The 22,923-nt window shown below is 38.7% G+C and overlaps 1 protein-coding gene across 1 annotated transcript in view; it reads left to right on the plus strand.

The window, feature by feature from the left end:
* Positions 1–22,923, plus strand: part of Pard3b (par-3 family cell polarity regulator beta) — a 1,032,172-nt gene that overhangs the window by 357,675 nt on the left and 651,574 nt on the right. Inside the window, exon 3 of the mRNA XM_021162850.3 lies at positions 14,230–14,401. Within this exon, the coding sequence (XP_021018509.1) occupies positions 14,230–14,401 (172 nt within the window). The remainder of the gene's footprint in view (positions 1–14,229; positions 14,402–22,923) is intronic.

Genomic DNA, 22,923 nt, shown 5'->3' on the forward strand with positions numbered 1-22,923 from the left:
CCCACCTGCTCACTCTTAAGGGACCATCAAAGCCATAAATTAAATGAAACCAACATTGTTTTAGTGCTTGGCCATCATAAAATATTACTGGTTCCAGGTGAGTGGCTATTTACAAGGAACCTTTGAAGATTTAATAGGGATATTTTGCAAATGGAATACCATGTAATGAAAACATGTAGATCATAAACAAAATTAAAAGGTAAACCAGCAAAAAAACATAAATTCACAAATATAAAAAACTAAATAAAAATTCTATATGCATGTTAACTTATTAAAATGAAAAATGATAAAGGGTATGAACAGATATTCCACTGCAAAATATAAAAAATAGCTCATAGTTATTTTTAATATCCATAGTAATCAAATAATTTAACTTTAAATAACATATAATTTCATCTGCAAAATGAGTAGTGATTGAAAAAATGGTATTGCTCAATATCACTCAATACAGGTACGCTGTAAAAACAGCCAGAACTTTCATGTGTCTAGGATAGGAAAATAGCTAAATTATCTACGATATGCTTGACTACATTATGAAATATTCAGTCACAAATTCTGTTCATTTTTTATAGATTATAATTAGAGAAAATTACTCATAAGAAAATTATAATTGAAAATATCAGAATAAAATCCACAGCTGATGCAGCATGAATTATGTCATGGTATCACACGTGTGTGTGTGTGTGTGTGTGTGTGTGTATGCAAATTACCCAATTTTCAAGGAAATTGAGAGACGTGACCTCATGTATTATTGCCTCTATATTTTTCCTCTTTGATTAAAAAGTATAGAAGCCACAAGTTGCAAAGTTCAACTTTTGCCAAAATGGCCTGTGGGTCTGAAAATATGTCTATGAGGACTGATGTTACAAAGTCATCACTGCCAGTGATGCTGCAGCCTGGCTCCAAGGGTCCAGACCTAGCATTTGAGCTGTTCCTTTATTTGCCATAAGCATAGACAGTACATTTCAGTTTTAGAACTGAATCATGATTTCTATGCCTATACAATATACTTTAGAAGCTTCTAATTTACTACTACCTTTCAAAGACTACCATTGTGCAAGTAGAGACAGAACCTAATATGCAACTACTGTTAGGGATAACAAACCACCTGTGACCAAGAAAGAGGCAGGGCTCCAGCCTCGTCTGCAGCCCCAATTAGTGAGGCCTCATTCAATGTGAGCTTGATACACCCACAATCATAATTACAAATCGTGACATTTAGATGTTCCCTAAGTCAACAGCCATCCCAGCAGGGCTAGCCACATCATCACCAGCAAAGGAGATGGAGGGCAATTAGAAGCTAGAGGAAAGGTTAGCTCCACTCAGACACAAGGAATTCAGCAGCCAAACCCACCTGCAAATGCAGTGTTAATTTGTTTAAATATCAGCTTCAAAGGCTTGTCACCCATGACAAGGAAGGCCTGAGTCCAAATGGAATATGGAAGAGAAGTGCCGCCCCATCCCCCAGTCAGGCTCATGCTGACCTTTTCCATCTCTACTAGTTGCCCAGCTGTCATGAAATGGTAGAGAGGGTAGAACATCACTGGACCTGGATGTGTCATGAGGCCAGTCAGCCAGGACTTGGACCAATGTGCTAAAATATTCATACTGAAGAGGTAGTTCCCAGACCCTGTTGAATTTGTTGAAACATAGCACCAATTCATCACTAGCTCATTTTTAAGAGGTGTGCCCATCTCCATGTTTGGACTATGATCACTGCCTTGTCTGCCTACAGGGAGTTCAGGCCTGAGATACAGGGCCACAGAAAGGGCCCAGAAAGCTGCCAAACTCTGTGCGTTCTGATACTAGGATGACAGTTCCAGAGACAGGGATGCTCACTGCACCTGCCTCAGGCCAGCACTGAGCTATTTTGCCTGGATATTCTTAGTGGTATTGAGAGTATCATTCATACAGCTCAAGTGTGTGTACGGCATCTCTTAATGCCCGAGAATGTTGTAAAAATTCATTGGGTTTGATTACCCCAGGACCTCTCAATTCATTGTCTTTAGAAGGTTCTAGGTGTGATATAATTTTCTATAGAGGTTTATTTGAGAGCTACTGGGTTGTCTTAAAAGTAGAGGTTTCTCCGCCCCCCTTCTAGGTGTGATATAATTTTCTTCTTTTTTTTTCAATTTTTTATTAGATATGTTCTTTATTTACAATTCAAATGCTATCCCAAAAGTCCCTTATACCCTCCCCCGACCCTGCTCTCCAACCCACGCACTCCTGCTTCCTGGCCCTGGTGTTCCCCTGTATTGGGGCATATAATCTTTGCAAGACCAAGAGCCTCTCCTCCCAATGATGTCCGATTAGGCCATCTCCTGCTACATATGTAGCTAGAGACATGAGCTCAGGAGTACTGGTTAGTCCATATTGCTGTTCTGCCTATAGGGTTGCAGACCCCTTCAGCTCCTTGGGTGTTTTCTCTAGCTCCTCCATTGGGAGCCCTGTGTTCCATCTAATAGATGACTCTGAGCATCCACTTCTGTATTTGCCAGGCACTGGCATAGCCTCACAAAAGTCAGCTATATTAGGGTCCTGTCGGCAAAATCTTGCTGGCATATGCAATTGTGTCTGCATTTGGTGGTTGATTATGGGATGGATCCTCAGATGGGGCAGTCTCTGCATGGTCGTTCCTTTTGTTTCATCTCCAAATTTTGTCTCTGTAACTCCTTCCATGGGTATTTTGTTCTCTATTCTAAGGAGGAATGAAGTATCCATGCATTGGTCTTCCTTCTTCTTGAGTTTCATGTGTTTTGCAAGTTGTATCTTTGGTATTCTAAGTTTCTGGGCTAATATCCACTTATCAGTGAGTGCATATCAGGTGTGTTCTTTTGTGATTGGGTTACCTCACTCAGAGTGATATACTCCAGATACATTCATTAGCCTAAGAATTTCATAAATTCATTGTTTTTAGTAGCTAAGTAGTACTCCATAGTGTAAATGTACCACATTTTCTGTATCCATTTCTCTGCTGAGGAACATCTGGGTTCTTTCCAGCTTCTGGCTATTGTAGATGAGGCTGCTATGAACACAGTGGAGCATGTGTCCTTATTACAAGTTGGAGCATCTTCTGGGTATATGCCCAGGAGAGGAATTGCTGAATCTTCAGGTAGTACTATGTCCAATTTTCTGAGGAACTGCCAGACTGATTTCCAGAGTGGTTGTACAAGCTTGCAGTCCCACCAACAATGGAGGAGTGTCCCTCTTTCTCCACATCCTCGCCAGAGTCTGCTGTCACCTGAATTTTTGATCTTAGCCATTCTGACTGGTGTGAGGTGGAATCTCAGGGTTGTTTTGATTTGCATTTCCCTGATGATTAAGGATGTTGAACTATAGAGGTTTATTTGAGAGCTGCTGGGTTGTCTTAAAAGTAGAGTTTCTTCTCCCCTCCCCCTTTACAAAATTGGCTGCTGTATTTGTAGCCAAGTCTCATAAATTAAAATACTTGTCAAAATAAATGAATAGTATGTTTGTTATATTCATGACTTAAAATCACATTTGATTGCTTACTCATTAATCCAAAAACTTAAGCAATACACTGAGGATTGCAGTCATTAGGGAAATAAAGCTGAGTTCTCCTAACAGTCAGAAGTCACAAGGAACATTGCACATTTGTGCTTGTTTCTAAACTGGGTGTGTGGATAGACAAATTAGTTTTAGGATTTCAAAAGATTTGCTCTAGAAGAAAATCCAATACATAGATGCAGTCTATCAGGAAATAGAATTGGGACCATGATTTACTAAGTAGATTTTAGATGGAAAATGGTAAAATTCAATTTCCTCTTCAACCTCAAGGATGGACAGAGGCTGTTTTGCACACTTGGTTGTGGGGGTGACCTTTCCTCTCCCTATTCTTGGGAAGTCAGAACTGATGGAGCTAGTGTGTGCAGGAGAGAGAACAAAGCCTATAACCAAGGTATTGTTCTCCCTTAGAGATTGAGGAGCGAACACTGATCAGCCCTCTGCTGGGTGGTAGTTTTTCATGCACAAAGCACTGCAGTAGGAGTTCGGAGTATGATGTCCAATTATGCTTCACTCCATTCTCTCACGTCTAAGTGTGTTTCATGAATATTCAATGTCTGACTATGGAAAGCAGTCCTAGCCCAAGAGGCACTAAGGGCTACAGTGATAGCAGCCATGATGTCATCTGCAGAATGGCATCTTAGAGTGTGTTTGGCTCTGCTTTGACCTTGTCTGCCCACTGTTTTGTTTTTCTTGTTTCTGTGAGCTAACCTGCATTCTCCTAAGAGACTTTGTTTCCATTAAAAAAAAAAATCAAAGCATTCATTAAGTCTATTTTAGTGGTGTGACTCATGGTTTCAAGCTGATCATCTATGTTTAGCTAGAAGCAGGTAAATTAAGATCCTCTGTTTCATGACAGTTGAGGAGAGAGACATGGATATAGTGTCGCAGGAATACCGGGGAGTCTATAGAAGGCTCTTCAGCGGGAAATTCTGAAAAGGCTACCATGAATTTGAAGCTGATCTGTGACCATACTCAGATCTGGTGACAGAAAGACCACTTCCACAATAGCTGTAGCATTGTGTTTAAATGCTAAAGGCTAGGATGGAAGGGTCATAGCTGTGGAGGCCCTTCTGAAGGGTAGAAGGCCAGGTTAGGGGCTTGTCCTGTTTGACTAGAATGGAATGGCTCCTATACAAAGAACTCAGTCTAAAGTTCTGTTTCTCCCACAGGGCTGTGCCCCATCTCGGCAATGAAGTTTCTGAGGGGATGTTTCTGAGACAGTGTTAAGTTTATATATTAGGTTAGCCAGAGAATATTAATTTTAGAATGCTATAGAAAATAAAACTAAGACAGCTGAACAATACTGAATCTGAGTGTTGCTTATATTGTAAATGCATGGGACACCTAATTATGAGATGGTTTTCCATGTATTCTTTTCATCTCTAATGTTACATTAGAGTCCTTTTAAAGTGTGTGCGTGCACACGCGTGTATGTACATCTGTGCATTTCCAACATGGCACCATATTTCATGTCTTCATTTCTAATACTTTACGCTTTCTGAAGACCTTCAAAGCCCTAGAGATTAGACAAAATTGAGGAAGTATGCAGTGCTCTGTTGGGTAAATGGCAAATCAAGCCACCCAGTGGACTGGGATCATCTTTGAGAATTTTCTAGCTTTTTAAACTCAAGGACTTTATTTTTCAGGTCCCTTGTATGTCTGGTATTATTAATGTATTTGGTTCTGGAGTAAAAGAAATATTATTACTATATGAGCAAGTACATTGAGTTTTAAATTTTCTTGATATTTGTATTGTCCTGGCTATGCTTGTTTTTTTGTCCTGGCTCTGCATCTGCACACGTTTCCCATAGCTGTGCCCCAGCGACCCCTGGGTTAGGATTTGATGGTTGTTGCTTAACCTCCCTGGGAGGCAGGCCTCCCTTGTGTAGATTAAATATGAGTGGTGAAAGCTGGGTAATACATGGTGAGCTGTTTTCAACTAGTAAGTTTAAAAATGCAGGGAAAACGAATTCAAGATTTACTCAAATTTGTCAAGTGGTTACATACCGCTTTAAATTTTTAATTTAAGTCATTCAGAGGGAGAATATGATTCAGCCTAATGTGTTTAACATACACCTGACTTCTTAGCAGCTTGCCACATAATTAAAGGAGGTAAATGTATTTGGGGTTGAAATATGGATAGCTTCTCAATAGGCGTTTTCCTTGTTGTTATGGGAAAATTTATGCTGAAGCCTCTTTCAAATATGATAAGGATGAATAGCACTCGTAAGCACAGCTAAGGAAATCGTGTTATTTTTCTTTCCCTTAAGCTTAAAGATACAAAGTTTAGAAAAGCCCCAATTATGAATTTTCCGTTTGTGAAGGAAATGAAAATAGGATTATCTCATTTACTGACTGCAGATTGACATTCCTGGCAATGAAACCATTTAGTCCTGAGTCTGTGTACTATGCTCAGTGCTCCTGTCTGAGGAGGATGCTCCTGGGGACTGCTGGAGTCTAAGATGGGATGCAGTGGATTCTGATGTCCAGATGCTGTAGAGAAGGACCTATTCAGAATCCTTTGTTCAAGTGGTATCAAACCACTAGTTGTTGCTTAGTTCCAAGCAGAAACTGGGATTTCAGGCCCCACTCCCTGGCCATAATGTGTTTCCCCCCACTTATAAGTTCACAGTCTTTCTTAGAACTAACTGTGTGTATTAAGATTTGAGATGAATGAGTCAAAACCTGTGTTGTCGGATTCTGTGCTTTGACTTTTAATTTTACTGGACAGTTTCTGGCTACGTGCTTTATTACGTAGAAAATAGTAAAAGTAGCAATTTGTTAAGTTCAACAGTTTAACCCAAAGAGTTCTGTATGGGATTTAAGTCCTTTTTTATATTAGTTCATTTGACATGTAATTAAAATAGAATCACGTGTTTCTCTGTGCAATTACTAATAAAAATGCCTTTATAAGTACAGTTTATTATAGTCTGTGAGCATTTGGCCGATTCCTTTTCATTCTCTACACAGGCTAAGGATAATAACATCAGATTATAAAAATGCAGACTATAAAAGTGACAGAATGCTGCAGGTTGACAAGAGAATAAACTCCAGGATGAGTACTGAGGGACTCCAGTAGAAACACTTGGTGGCTTTATTGTTAAAATGTTTACTTGTCAGCATAGAAATTACAGACATCGCCAAGGCACTTGGAGTTACGGCCATATGGAGGCACTGCACAAACTGTGTGGGGCTGGGCAGAGCAGCAGCTCTGCACCTCTAAGGGTTGGATGCTGTTGTGTGATGAAAAGTAAGGAAAATAAAAAGAAGAAATCAAAATTGCCCATTTGATGTGTTTGATCTTGGCAGTGCCTGTGTTCCTCTGTCAACGCTGTGATGAAGAGATTAAAGAGGAACAGCGAAGAGAATGCAGGATATGGATAAACAAGTCAAGTGGGACTTAGTCTGTAAGCCATGGAATGATCTCTGTGTTAGGAAAGAAAAATTAAATGTAACCACCATTGTCCAGATGCCATGCAATGTGTTCAGGATGCTGGGAATATTACCAAGGCAACTAATATTGTCTCCTCACCCAGAAACACACATACCTCACTGGTTGGTGGGGAAGCGACATCTGACTGTTCATTGTAGCCATTTGGTTCAAATATGAAAGCAGATCTAAGCCCATGATTAATAGTGCTGGAATGAAGTTGCAAATGCTATCCCAAAAGTCCCCCAGACCCTCCCTGACTCCCCTACCCACCCACTCCCACTTCTTGACCCTGGCGTTCCCCCCTACTAAGGCATATAAAGTTTGCAAGACCAAGAGGCCTCTCTTCCCCATGATGGCCGACTAGGCCATCTTCTGATACATATGCAACTAGAGACACGAGCTCCGGGGATACGGGTTAGTTCATATTGTTGTTCCACCTATAGAGTTGCAGACCCCTTTAGCTCCTTGGGTATTTTCTCTAGCTCCTCCATTGGGGGCCCTGAATATGTTGTTTTCTACATCTTTGTTGATAAAATGTTTTGTTGGGTATAGTAGTCTGGGCTGATATCTGTCATCTCTTAGTGTCTTAAACATATCTGTCCATGCCCTTATACCTTTTAGAATCTGTTGAGAAGTCAGATGTAATTCTGATAGATATATCTTTACTTGTTACTGGGCATTTTTCCCATTCCAGCTTTTGATATTCTTTCTTTGCTCTGTATATTTAGTGTTTTGATTATTATGTGGTGGGAGAATTTTCTTTCTGGTACAATCTATTTGGTGTTCTGTAAGTTTCTTTTATTTTTATAGGCATTTCTTTTTATTGGTTGGAAAAGTTTTCTATGATTTTGTTGGAAATATTTTCTTGGAGATGGAAGGCTTCTCCTTCTATTCCTATTGTTCTTGTTTGGTCTTTTCATAGCATTCACGATTTCTTGGATGTTTTGTATCAGGAACTTTTTAGATTTAACATTTTCTTTAATTAAATTTCTGATATTTTGATTTCTTCAAAAGTGTCTTCTGTGCCTAAGATTCTCTCTTCTGTCTCCTCTATTCTGTTGGTGATGCATACGTGTGTAGTTCTTGTTCTCTTTCCTAGGTTTTTCATCTCCAGGATTCCCTCAGTGTGTGTTTTCTTTATTGTTTCTATTTCCATTTTCAGATCTCGATCAGTTTTATTCATTTCTTTCACATGTTTTATTGTACTTTGTTTTGATTGTATTTTCTGTATTTCTTCATTTCCTGTTTAAAGGCCTCTGTCATCTTTATTAGATTGAATTTAAGGTCATCTTCCTGTGTTTTGGCTGTGCTAGAATATTTAGGGCTTGGTGTGGTACGATAGCTGGGCTCTGGTGGTGCCATATTGCCCTGGCTCTTGCTGGTTGTGTTCTTATCTGGCCTTTAGCACATGGTGGTCCCTGGTGTTTGCTGGATGTTCCTGGCACTGACAGGACTCCTCAGGGAGGCAGACCGAGCCTAGGGCCTGATGATGGAGCTAAGGGAACAACATGCTGCTCACCTCTGCTGACGAGGCCCCGGGTGGGACTGGATGTCCCTGGGATCCAGCAGGCTCCTGAGACAAGGAGACAAGGCTGTGGGCAGGCTTGCCAAAGGAGCTTAGGGGACAGAATGCAGCTTACCTCTGCTGTGTATGCCTCAGGTAGAGCCTGCAGGCAGGGCAGAGTGGGCAGAATTTAACCTGTGTGCTCCTGGGGCCAAGCATGCCTTCTCAAGAAGGAAGATGATAGAGCTCCTGGGGCCAATTTAATTCTTTATGTAAGAAGAAAAAACTTACATATCTCAGTAGTAGGCAAAATTGCTTCATCCTTAATAAAGCATATGTATTTCAAAGAAATATATTAAAATGAGCTTTTCTATCATCAGTTAATGCTTGATTTGTATATATAACACTTCTATATATCCATGTGCCTGCAGACAAAAGCTTCCCATGTAGAATTGGTGCCAGTAAAAAGACTGAGAAGGCCTGTAGTAAACAACATTTGATGAAGCACAGCGTGTGTGATTCCATAACTTTGTAGAACAAAACTGGCCCTTTATTTTGAGATGATGGCGTGTTGCTTCAGTCTGTGTTCTGCTTGCTTGGATTTACTCACATCTGTTCTTAGGCTACTTTGGGTGGATAGCACACACCTCCACATTGAACACCTCATGCCTCCACACTGAAATGTGCATGCCTCCACACTGAAGGGGACAGTTCGCAACAGTTCTCAAGGGAGTACTTAGGACCAAACTGTTAGTGCTGCCCACCTAACTCTCCACTCCACACATTTTAAACAAATATATATGTATTTTCTTACCTAAGAAATATTTTTAAGAGACAGCAACATGGGCTAGAGGGCAAAAGGTAATGTGTCTTCCAAGCCTTCAGATCTGAATTCATAGATAGATAGATAGATAGATAGATAGATAGATAGATAGATAGACAGACAGACAGACAGACAGACAGACAGATAGATAGATAGATAGATAGATAGATAGATAGATAGATAGAGTGATCCTATGGAAAAGATGAAAAGAGAGGACTGACTCTATACAGTTGTTTTTTATCTCCACACAACACAAGCCACACAGCACATATGTACACATGTGCTCCCCTCATATTAAGAAATTTAAAATATTTTTAAAATTTGAATTTAAATATATAAATTTAAAATTGTTGCATTAGATTTTAGCATATATTTTTATCTTTTCACTCCATTTATTCAACAAATATTTATTTGTGTTGTATTTATTGTTCTGACACCTGAAACATAGATGAAAGCTACTGTTCTCTTGACATTTCAAGACTGATAAAGTGAGGATATATAGAACAAGAAATTAGGGTATGAGAAAGTATAAATCATTGAGGCTGTCCTAAACTCTCTAAGGAAGCCATAAAAGGTGTGGCCAGAAAAAGACTGGCATTAAAGTAGAGATGTTGAACATTTATAGTAAGCTTTGTAAGATGTAGAGGGTAACTATTTCATGAAGCTAACAGAACAACCACCATGTTAGGTACAAACTATGAGTCTAGCTTCATAGGGGTTTGGGGACAAGAGAGAGAGCAATTCAAACACATGGTCAAGAGTATAACAGGACCTGTAACTTCAGAGCCCATAGCAAGAGTGTGGGCTTCCCTCCATGTGAGGTGAGAACGTACTTCAGGCACATGAGAACAGGACAGACATGATCTCAGAATTTTCAAGATGTTCATTAATACTGAGTTAAGTATTCACTCCACTAAAGGGAAGATATCTAGGTAGAAAGAACAGCAAGGAGTCTGTTGCAGTAACCATCTGGGAACTAGCTCCACACTGGTGACAGCAATGTGATGAAAGCTGGGAAAAACCTGTTTGTTTGTTTGTTTGTTTGTTTGTTTTCAGGTCTTTTGAGAAGTTGAACATGGGTGGTTATAGGGGAGAAAGAAAGGTGAAGAATTTCTACACAGCTTTTGGCCTGAAAATTGGTCTTAGTTTTGATATAAATGAATATGGAAAGAATTTTGAAGAATTTTGTCGTATAGTTTTGGAGAGAATGATCAGTTGATCACATGGGCCTGATGCTTGGTCAAAAAGTCTGATAAATGTGAAATGTATTTGCCTGTACTTGTAGAGAAGTAGGAATCAAGTGAGGTCATATACAAATGTAGACGTAGGTCACTTAGCATTCTCAGGGATCAGGCAAGGGAGGAAATAGTGAAGGGAAATGTAATTGAAGACCTAGAGAGTAGAAGGGGACTCCTAGCCAGTGTGGTGTTCTCAAAGCCACGTGAAGAGGAGGCAGAGGGTGACAGGTTGGCCAGCAGCATCCTAAACTTGAGCAGAGAAGTAGCCTGGATATTCTCTTGACCTGCATAAGAGCAGATTCAGAATCAGAACCTGTCCAGCGCCTTCACAGTTTACCCTACAGGCAGTCAAGAAATGGTGTGGTTCCTGTTTTCTTAAATCTTCCTGTTTTTCCCAAGAAGACTTTTAGTTCAGATGGTTAGATGAATTAATAACATTTCTGTATACTGGCCTTCCTAAATCTATCTGGAAATTAGGTGGCTAAATACAGAAATCTGTGAGGGCAGAAGTTTGGGTTGTAATCAGGCTATGCAAACAGATCCCCTGGGCTTATGGGTATTTGAAAATGTCATGGCTACACTTGGTAACATGAGAACAGTGGTAGCACAGAAGGAGAACAGAAGGCATGCTGGCAGAGCACACGAGCAGAGGGAAGACACCAAGTCCAATATTTTGTATATGCACTTTGCACAGTTTGGGTTAAAGTAGCCTCTAAAGTAACTTTGTGCAAATTTTAATGTGAAAAATTTAAATACACTTCTTTCTTCCAAATCCCACTTTCCTCTCTGGAAAGAGGTAACTCTGTGTGGTTTAAGAGGAGGGTGCAGGCAGCCTCTTTTATATGCTAGATATTGTCAAGCCAGTATCTCTTCTCTTGAGAGAATGCAGTAGTAGTTGATGTTAATCACTGTACCTCTCTCTGTAACAGGGTTTTCCTGAAACTCTGATACCTAGTTATGTTGATGTCTTGGTGAATCAAGTAATGTAGTTAACATGGATGTCCAGCCTATTATTTAAATGACTAACCAGTTTGAAAGCAAGTGTAAGTCTGTGTACATGATGGCTGTTGAGATAGACACCAGCTGGTAGGGGTCCTCACCATCCAGCCCTACAGGGCTGCTTATTTTTTTTGAAATTAGAGAGTGGATCTGGCTCTGTTCTTTCCAGGAGTAGTCTTTGTTTCATTCCTTGATCCAGATGAGGCTCTGCTGTGATAAATCCTGTCGAAAATGAGACTGGGAGACAGACTTAGCAATTAATTAATGAAGAGATCATTCAATGTGAGAATCATCCAGGCCCCATAATTATCATCTACAAAACAACCATGGAATGCTGGATCTCCAAATAATGGAATTCACTTGTTTTTTGTTTTGTTTTATTTTGTTTTGCTTGGTTATTTTTGTTGTTGTTGTTTTGTTTTTGTTCTTAAGAACATGACATCCATACCCAAACTAGAGCTATTCTCTAATATAGCATCAATTTCCATAGTTTTCATTTTAGGGAACTAAAATTCTGGGCTGCAAACTATTGATTCAATCACCAGAGACCATTTGGACCATAGTCATTGAAAACAGAATCTCAAAAAAAAAAATGTGTTGTTTTTTTTTTTTTTTTTATTAGTTGTGTCGGTGTAGTAGTGTAACCGTAGATTCTGTAAGGTTTTCTGGGTACAATGTATAGGTAATAGTAAAGTTTTATTTTAATAGAATAAGTATATATAGTGACTTCTAGTATGAGCTATCTATTATAACATTTTTAATATATTTCTGATTGATGTTCTTTTTTTCTTTTCTTTCTCTACGATATTTAAAGTACATGGATGATATTGAAAGTTAAGGATGAAGAAAGCAAGAAAATAAGATACCGTTTCTACGTAAAACTGCTCACAGTACCAATTCAATATGCCACTGGCTAGCTGATGGGTGTATCAGAATGAACATTCACAATAGCTGTGAACTTGCAATATGCACAATTGAAATCATAATTACCATAATTATGGCATAGAAGTAATGAAGAAAATAATTCAACCACATTTTTAAATTTTATTTTATTTTCTATGTCAAGACTGAAAGTGTAAAACCTTTCATTTTAGCCAGATGATTATAGAGATCTAGTTTTGCAGATTATTTTTATACTAGAATAATCTTTCATTATTAATCTATTTAAGTCTTCTCTCAAGTCAGTTCATCAGTGCTAGCAATTAAAGACAGAAGATGCATGTGCTCAGTCTCAAGAATTAAAATAATGCCCTGGGAGGAAGCATTTCTTTTCTGTGGTGAATGGATTGTTGGGTTTTCCAATTAAAGAAGTCTCCATACTGGAAATGAGTAGACAATTATGAGGATTATTTTTGAATAGCCAATTTACATATCCCTAATTGTGTTCATTTCTTTTGAACGATGAAGTTGGAGTTTACAGTGCTGTGATTGGTTACCCCTGCATTTGTGTTATTAATACTATTGCCAACCAGGTTCCCCTATGAATGAGGCTCTGAGTGCCTTTCTGCATTAATGTCTGCATCACAAGTAGACTTGACTTATTTAATGAATGAAGATACCCAAAGAGTTTCTAGCAGTTTTCAAAATTATATCCACTGTGTTTCTTTGGATTGACAGCAGCAACCAAGAACTGCCTCCTGATTTACATTTGGCCTTAGCTACCTTAGCCAACAAGGGACATTTGAAACTCTTCTTTAGGAGTACAGCCTTGTGGCCACGAGCACAGCAGCCTGCCTTCTCTGTGTTACAGTGGCATAGTGTCCTGTGATTAGTAGAACATGTTGAATTTTTTGTGAAGAATGACTGGAAAACAACATTTCAGAGTTTTTATATTAAAGATATGCAAATATGTTAAGAGAAATGAGAATAGATATGCCGTTAGGAGTAATTAACTAACTGATGTTAGTGTCAATGGACTTAGCATTCACTCTGCTTAAACCAGACTATAAGATCTGTTATGAAGAAAAAGGATACCAAAGACATATATAACAATGGGACATTTGTGGCACATAGGATTTATAACTATTAACATTCTTTGTTTGCAAGTATGTGTGGATTCAGATTGTGTTAGAAAGACAAATTCATGAGGAAATGCCATATCCCTTTGTGACTGGAATATACATTTCTATAATGTACTCTGCTGTTCATCTTTTGTATATTAGACTTTCTTATTGTACCCTGGGAGTGAATACCTTTTAGGAATATTGGTTAAAGTCCCAAGTGAGGCTGTGTATATAGCTCTGTGGTAGAACACTTGCCTAGTGTAGGTAAAGGTGTAAGTTCAATCCTTTGCAGGACAGAGACACCGAGACAGTGAGAGAGATAGTGAGAGACAGAGACTGTGAGAGATACAGACACAGTGAGAGAGACTGAGACTGACAGAGAGACAGACACATGGTGAAGACATTCACGAGGAGAGAGGTTAAGAGACACATTTCATTCCTGTAATGAGACTTGGCCCAAACTGACTAGTTCAAGAATAGACAAACAAAGAACACACCATTAATCATGTTCTGTTGCTGCGATTGTGGAGGTTATATTATTGCAGATTTAAGGGTCTTGACATAATAATATTAAAACTTCCAAGACTTTTTTAAGGCGACATTTGCTTTAAGACCAAGTAAAGATCACAATCAACTAGACATAGTGTCTCTGTGATAAGCATGTCCTACGAAGTAATTAGTGTTGTTGGACTCGTTTGCAGCTGATTGCTGTGTTTGACGAACAAGAGCCACTCCAAAAGATTGAGAGCCCCGGTGGAAACCCTGTGGATCGGCAGAGCCCAGACGCTTTCGAGACAGAAGTAGCTGCCCAACTGGCTGCATTTAAACCGGTCGGCGGGGAAATCGTAGTAACCCCTTCTGCTCTGAAGTTAGGTAGGTGGATTTTCCAGATGGTGCCCTCTACCTGGTTGTATATTGCATCAACTTACTGCCTTTCTTCTCTGTGAAGTTCATCATATTAATATTGTTCTTTATAAAGACATCTGGTCTGTCACCTAATTTCCTAAGGCTCTTTTCTGCTGCTGGAACTCAGGTAAGGAGATGCAGTTATCTTGAACTGAAGGTGACTTCCAATTGCATGCCCCTCAAAAATCACCATGGGAGTCAGACTGAGAAATGAGGCTGGTCTGTTTCCAAGAAGCATCACTATGTTTATAAAGTTCATCGTCTGGAAAAAGCTAAGGGTTACCGAGGAATCCACACTAGAAATAAGGTTCCGTTTCTGTCTTAGTCATCCTGGTTTTCTTCATATATATATAGTAGACATTGGAGAAAACAGTTGGGGAGTTAGTTTTGAAATCACCTGAATTTTGTTTTCCAAAAAAGAGAACAGTTTATCTGGTGGTTTTACCCAGAATCCTTTGGCATAATATTTGTTTCAAAAGTGTAGGAAATGGAAGAGGCATTCTTCTGAAGTGTCTGCCAAATATTATTCCTCACCTGTCTGTTTTTGTTGATACTTCTTAGAAATATTAGGTCCATCTAATAACGTTTCACTTTCCATGACCCATTAATTGTTACCATTTAAAGTATATTCTGTGTGGGTCAGTTGTGAACATAAGATTCTTAATGTGCTGGCTAGAACTTATTTAACTTAATTCTCATGTTAGAAGAACAGAAACAGCCCCCACTTCTCAAAAGGAATCAATTTTTTCTTAAAGTAGAACATGCACTTAAAATTGTGAAAAACTTAGCTAGCAAGAAGCAAGAATCACAATGACCAGAGGTATATTCCTAGGACCCACAAGATAGAAGGAAAAAAACAACTCCTTCAAGTTGTCCTCTGACCTCCACTTATATATCTTGGAATGCATGCACAAATGTGCACACATACACACACTAATAGGAAATATTTAAATTGTAAAAATAATGCATAGCATCTTTCCCCCTCATTTGAAATTCAATATTTGCTGTTGGCCTCTATGTTAATACATGTCTTTAATTGCAGGACTCAGGAGTCAGTGGCAGGCAGATATCTGAGATCAAAGCCAGTCTGTCTACATAGTGAATTCCAGGACAGCCAAAAAGCTACATAGTGAGATGTTGTTTCAAAAAAATAAGATAAAATTACTGTTAAATTTATTACATATAGCCGAACCAAATAACCTTGTTTTGTCTTGATTTTCTGAAAAGCTTCTGTAGTGTCTCTTTAAAAGCAAACCAAATGGAAATTAATGACCTATGGTCTTTATAATTTTCCTGCATATTTTGGAATCAAAGCTAACAAAGCAATCTGCATAGATGGTGAAGGGCTGGTTGGTGGCTGCTCCTCTTCTGGAGCCAGGCTTGTGGCTTCAGCAACCTTGCAGCCCCATTGCTCATTTGCATAATGGATGCCTTTTTATCCATTATGCAAATGGTATGAGAGGAAAATTAGGCAATAAGGGAAGACGAAAGGAGAAAATTGCTCTTGCTTGTTTTAATATTCTATTTATAAGCAAGTACTGTGGGTTTCAAAAGACAGACTCAGGGTATCCCTGCCTTGGGAAACTTGTTTCCACCTTTCTCTTCTGGGCTTTTTCAGGAAAGAAAGTTTGTTTTCCGTTTTCATTTCACAGCTTCTTTTGTTGGACCATCTGATAAAGATAGTGGTGTTGAATCCAAGAAGAAAAACCAACTCACATTCTCTTCTTTTCAAAGTAGATTCTTTTTCTATTTCTAAAAGAGTTATTATATTTTTATTTATTTATTTGTGTGTATGTGTGTGTGTGTGTGTGTGTGTGTGTGTTATATTGGAGGCTAGAATAGGATGGTGAATTTCTTAGAGGTATAAGCTCACAGCTGTGAGCCACTGGACATGGACATTCAAACCAAAATCAAGTCTACTACAATAAAGACTCTCTAACCATTGAGCCATCTCTTCTGAGCCCCCCTTTGCTTGAAACTGACTTTTTTCATGAGATGGAAACAAAAAACATTGTTTATTCAATAGAGTACATATCAGATACTGCCATAAAGAGAGTGCATTGAGTGCTTTCAACACTTACTCCTTTATTGGTCAAATTTTTTTGAGACAGTGTTGTCTTGTCATGTTTTAGTACTCTCTTTCTCCAAAAACGAGGAGTTAGAACAGAAAAGTCTCTCATCCAAGTCGCACACTGAGTAGGTGGCAGAGCCAGGATGTGAACTCTCACTGGCTCAAAGTTAGGAACCACTTCACCGTATGATTTCTAAGATGCTGTCCATAGAATAAATTGTTGATAAGACTTTCTTGGAGTTTATTTTGTGGATATGATAGAAGGCTGAACATTTAGGCTCACACATCCATGTCATTGAGTTTAATGATGTCATAGATTAAACAATGACAGAAACTAGCGTTTGTTCATGTTGCTTGTTCCTATAATAAAACAGCTGACAGGAGGATTAGACAGTTGGTCATAATGAGCTTACAGTTAGGAAGCAGAGGCCTGTCTTCTATGCATTTCCAAATCTGGCTAAATTGACAGTGAAGACGAACCATCACAAATAACTTCTTAATTGAAACAACTTTAGAGAAATGATTATCTTTCAAATACTTTATTTTAGTTATAAAAAAATCCTCAGGGTTTTATTCTGGTAGAGATTAAATAAATACATAACACATCCAGTTCTGTCTCTACCCATTCCATTTTCCTGTTGGTTGTTGGTGTTCTCACAACAGGAGGTGGTACGATACTCTCTCGGGATGGGACTGGGCAGTGCATATTCATGGATCTTCTGGGATGTGACTTATGTTGTGAGGTGCATCCTAGCTCCCACTTGTGTCAACTCCTTGAGGGGGTTGCCAGAAGAGAGAGAGCACATGTGTTCCAGCAGCTTATGCATTAAGAAGGATTCTCAGATAATGCCAGACTCAGAGCCCTGGCCCTTTCTGGGTTCTTGCCACTTAGCTTCTGGGAAGCCTTCATCTCTGATGATTTTTCATGTTTGCTCATCCTATCTACAGCCACAGTGATCTGTTTATCATTTAGCAATTTCTTTCAATTGTCCATATCTTTGTTTCAAATCTTGCTCCTTTTTCCTGACTCTCTTCTTTGTTTTTGTTTATCTGGTACCTCCCATGTGCCATTTCTCTCTAATATCAAATGCTTACATTCTGTAAAGTTTTATCTAAATCTTTAAGGCAATGCTACATACAAGTGTACAGTGAGTAACTTTCAGTTTTTCACTCAATGAAAGTATTCCTCTAACCTAAAATTGTTTGCAAGTCCATGTCTTAGACCACTCGCCATCCTGACACATGTATAATTCCATGTCTTTTAAACTAATTATATGTTTGTATGTATGTTTATATTTAATTGCAAGCTAAGTTTTAAACCAAGGGGCATTTTAACGTCACTTATCTAAATTATTTCTACCAAGAATTTTTTTACTAGATTCTATAATGACTAGATAACTGTCCCCGACTCAGTTCTAACAAATTACTAATTGGACATCATCTTTTATCATACATCCTAGGACTAGCTAACAAAACAGTCTACTTAAGAAAAAATCTGGGGGCTGAAACAGCAGGTAGAATTGTAGAGTCATAGTCATAGAATCCATTTGTACTTCAAAGTTGCCTTGTTCAAGAATTTTCACACACTCACACCCAACCAAAAAGCCAACAAACTCAACTAACCTGGACCCCTGGGGGCTCCCAGAGACTGAATAACAAATCAAAGAGCATACAACAGCTAGAACCTAGACCCTCTGCACATACAAAGCAGACCTGCAGCTTGGTCTTCATGTCATGTGGGTCCCCCAACAACTGGAGTGGGGGCTATCCCTGAATCTGTTGCCTGCATTTGGATCCTGTTCTCTTAACTGGATTGCCTTGTCTGGCCTTAGTGGGAGTAGATGTGCCTAGCCTTGCAGTGACTTGAGGTGCCAGGTGAGGTTGGTACACAGGGGTTCCTCCCCCTTTCCAGAGGTGAAGGGGGGGGGGAAATGGGGAGGAGCTGTATGAGTGGGGACTGGGAGGAGGAGAACTTGATTGAGATGTAAAGTTAATATTATTATTAAAATAATTATTGAATATAATTATTAAAGTTTATTATCATACTATTAAAATAAACTAATGGTAAAAAAAAAAAAAAAAAAAAAAACCTTTAGAGCCCTTTAGTACTTATAAACATATTTCAGGGACTGAACAAATTCTTGATCCTAGTTAACAATAACATTGTTTGTTGCTTACATTCTGGATGTTATTGCATTCTCTAACTCTCAAAAATGGGTTAGGTTATAGTCAAAGGGAAGAGAGGACTATGGGATTTTTTGAATAGATAGTAAGCTGAATCTAGAAGCTTCTAAGAGGTCCCACAGCAAGGAAGCTCACCTCTACTCTAAGGAACTATGCACCCCTTAGAATAAATGTTATGAATGCAGTTGCATAGGGTCTTAGAATTAGCAATTGTCTAAGTGATTGACACTGTTTTACAAATGAATATGTGTAAGCTCCAATTCATTGTGTGTGCTGATGCTGAATGGTCAGTTGGTTTCACACTGCAATTAGAATTGGGTCTCTGACACCATGCTTCTGCATTTATGTGACATTTTTTGATGAACTATATATTTCAATTATCCATGCCCTTTAAATGCTAGATGTGATAATAATAACACTTCATATCCCTTTGGAATTGAGATAAAGTATAAATTAATAAACAGATACTATGAAAAATGTAAATTTAAAGCTAATGAAGTAACCAAGACTAGAGAGTTGAGGTGCCTCAAGTTGCTTTTTAATCCCATAAATTGCTGGTTATTCTCCTCTCATTTCATTGTGCCTGTGACTGTGCCTGTGCCTGAGCATGTGTGTGTGTGTGTGTGTGTGTGTGTGTAGAGGTGGGGGGGAGAAAGAGAGGGACAGGGAGAGAGAGAGAGAGAGGGAGAGAGAGAGAATCTTACATCAAGTCAGTGTGTGAATGGAATCCTGACAGTACTTTTACTACAATGTAGGCATCTCTACACCTTTGCTGACATATCAGGTTTAGGGTCATACTGGGGGCTTTCACTTTGAAGTTTTGAAGCGTAGCAGTCCTCTACCTTTCCCATGGCTGTTTATTTCACTTTTTTGGATCAGTAGTACCTGATCCTCTCTTCTCCAAAGCACATGTAGCTTCTTGGGACTTGGGAACAAGCGACCTAGAGCTGGTACAAGTCCTGAGTTCCAAATGTGTACCCTCAGCCATGTAACTCGCCTTCATGATGATTACAGCTTTCCACACAAAAATGGATGAGGTCCCATCTAGATGAAAGTGAAGGTCCAGACTGAAGGTCCCATAGATTGCTCCTGATTATGTTACCATTATCTGCAGCTTCTCATCTATAAATGAAGCCTTTGCTTTGCTTTGCTTTGCTTTTGAGAGCTGTTATTATCTCCAGAGTATCTCACTGACACATAACCAAGTTTGAATCTAGCTCTGTGCCCCTGTCACTTTCCATCTTATGACCCCAATTAATGAGGAGTTTTATTTTGTGTTTTTTGATAATTTTCTCAGTACTTGATTGAAATTTGCAATTTGGGGTTCAAGCCTACATGAGAAGATAGTCCTTTGGTTATAAATTATTTTAGCAATACAATTTAAATAGTGTTTCAGGATAAAAAGTCCTTTGGATTTGCCTGTTGCCACTCCTGTGATCTGTGTTACCTAGATGTAAAGCGATCTGATTAAAGTTGGAAGTTGAATTAATGCTCGCTTTCTTCTCTCTCCTTTAAACTTTGGAGATGAGGTGCTTTCTGCTGTGAGTGAGTCTTGTTTCCGAGACTTGAAAGGTGCCCTGGATGCTTTATTGTTTCCATGTGTGTTTGTGCTTCTTCAAAACAGAAATGGAAATCATGATTATATGTTTGCTATAATAGAATTATTTTCAAAACACTCATGTCTCTCTTCTTTATTTTCTTTCAGTAGTTCTCAGAAAACACTGTGTAGCCCTGGATTATTGTTGGAAATCCCTACCATTTTCTATCTGAGTTTCAATAATTCAGGCTACAAAAGCAACATATGGGAACATTTTTCTCAGTTCTTAAGGAAACCAAATCCCTTTATGGCCCCGATCTTCAGGAAAACATAACGAAAAGAGAAGCTTACTCTTTTAATTAGGCTGTAGTGTGTAAGTAGCTGCTGTGCCCATAATGTGAGTTTAAGTCTTGGCATCTGATCCTAGACAAACACACTCACACCACACACATAGCAGAACTGAAGTGCACGGTTGGCTTGGGCTCCTGATGAATCCTTTGAATCCCCACGACAAAGCACTTAAGCCTGTGAGGGATTCTTGTTGCTAGAAGTTCTCTCCTACAGGCTGGAAACCAAGAGTTAAAATTACCACAGAGCTGAGGTCATTTGCTTGGGTGAATCCATAAGTCATAATTTGGTCATTGACTTTCATCCTATTTGTTTCTTTTGAGGCTGATTATTCAAAAGTTAGCAGCTATAGAAGGGCTTTTCTTTCTTTTCTTTTTTTCTTCCCTGGGAGCCTGGTATTTTTCCCCTGTGCAAGCCAGATGAATGATGCTGTAATTAGCTATGGTGACCTTGCTAGGCTATCATCCATCAGTCATGGCTACATAGTCAACAAAATGTGTGCTGCTTTTCTGGTATGATGGTAACTAAATCAGGACTGAGGAGGTGACAGCTTGTCTAACTTACTCTGGGTACCATTCTTCTTTTGCTATTGTTATTTTGGTTTTTATTTTAGTTTTTGTTTTCAGAATAGGTGAAATGTCGCATAGGGTGAGGGGGGTTGGGATGGGGCAGGGAACAGGGACTAACAGGTTATTCACTAAATATCCAAAATGTACGTTGGAAAACCACCAGATCATACTAGTCAATTGAAAGAATAAAGTCAATACTAATGCAGCCCAGTCCTGAGAAATACTAACACTAATTACCATACAGGAGTAACTTTTGTTTGTATTCAGCTAAGCATAAAGCTGCATCTTGAATGTGGCTTGTATATTGAATGTGCAATTTAAAATACAACTAGCACTGCTTCTCTCACAGAGCAGTGTCAGGTATCTTCAGACTTATGCCCAAGCTGAGCCCCTACCTCCCTAGAAGTTTAACATGATGAGGTCTGCATACAAAGTAATCTTTAGTCTTATAAATAGATTTTAAATGATATTTCTTATGAAATGATGTAATGGTATATTTTGGTGAGAATATATATACACTATCTCAACTTCTCCTTTTGTCTATTTTATATTCATTTAGACTTAGATCTTAGTCTCATTTTCATTCTCACTTTTCTGACTCAATATTACCCATACTTTATCTCTTTTCCTTAATTTTGTACAATATACCTGTGTATATTTGTTTCACTGGTAAATGGTTTCATTTAACACTTAAGTGACTGCTAAATAGGAAATTGTTTTAACAGGCTTTACATTTCACAAAACTGTAAGAGAGTACCTGAAACACAGACTTTGATACTTGGTCATGTCTAGGTGTATTTTGTAAGTTGATTGTGTGACCTCTAAAAAAAAAAAAAAAAAAAAAAAAAAAAAAAAAAAAAAAAAAAAAAACAGTTTGCCACCTCCCCTTTGGCCTCCTACCACTGCTGGACCCACACTGAGATGGAGCCTGCAGATCCTCTAATAAACAAACAGAATGAAAGGTCACCTTTCCCACTGTTCACTTGATATTAGACCCCTGGGTTTTAAGCCTCTTTTGCAGATTGCTTTTAATGTAAGGGCAGTGAAGCCACATTTGAAAAGGCCTGGTCCCTAGTAGTGAAAAATATTCTTAGTGACTGTCATATTCTACTTTGTTGAGCACCCTGGACCAATGATAAAAGGGATTTGTGATTTATATTTTTAATGGGAGGAAGAAATAACAAAAGGAAATTTTCACCTGCGAGTCCTCCTCCTCCCTTTGTGTTATACCCTGGCTCCTTCCTGGGGAGCTCGGAAGCTCTCTGCTCTGTTCTCGCCACCTTAAGAAGCCAGGGCAATGCAGGCCGAGTTGTCCTTTGCTTTGGGGGCCTGCATTCAGCTTGTCGGTTACAATATGCTGTTAAATTACTTTATTAAGCAGCCCTTTTCTCCATCAAGCATTCTTAACCACATGACTCTGACTTTGAAACATATCTTTTGTAGATATGTGTGTATTTGCAGTTTTCTCATTACCACTAGCCAAAATATTATAATCTACTTGATTTTCTCCTGCCATTTATATTTGGAGAATCTTGCTTAAAATCTTGATAAAGCTTTTATATAGATGTTATAAACAAGGTTTAGCCATTTGTATTTTTTCCATGTGTGTATGTGTGCGTTTGTGTGTGTGTTTGTGTGTGCACATGTGTCATATTCTTCTTTCTGCCCAGATGGGCAAAGATTAAAAAAAAAACCACTAATTTAATTATTTACAGAAGATCCATCTTAAGGACAAGTCACTCAGAGTTGGATACGCTTTCATGACTGGCTCAGGACTTTC

This window comes from Mus caroli, unplaced genomic scaffold (genome assembly GCF_978045245.1).
Source record: "Mus caroli unplaced genomic scaffold, Mus_caroli_1 scaffold_1, whole genome shotgun sequence".
Classification (NCBI taxonomy): Eukaryota; Metazoa; Chordata; class Mammalia; order Rodentia; family Muridae; genus Mus; species Mus caroli.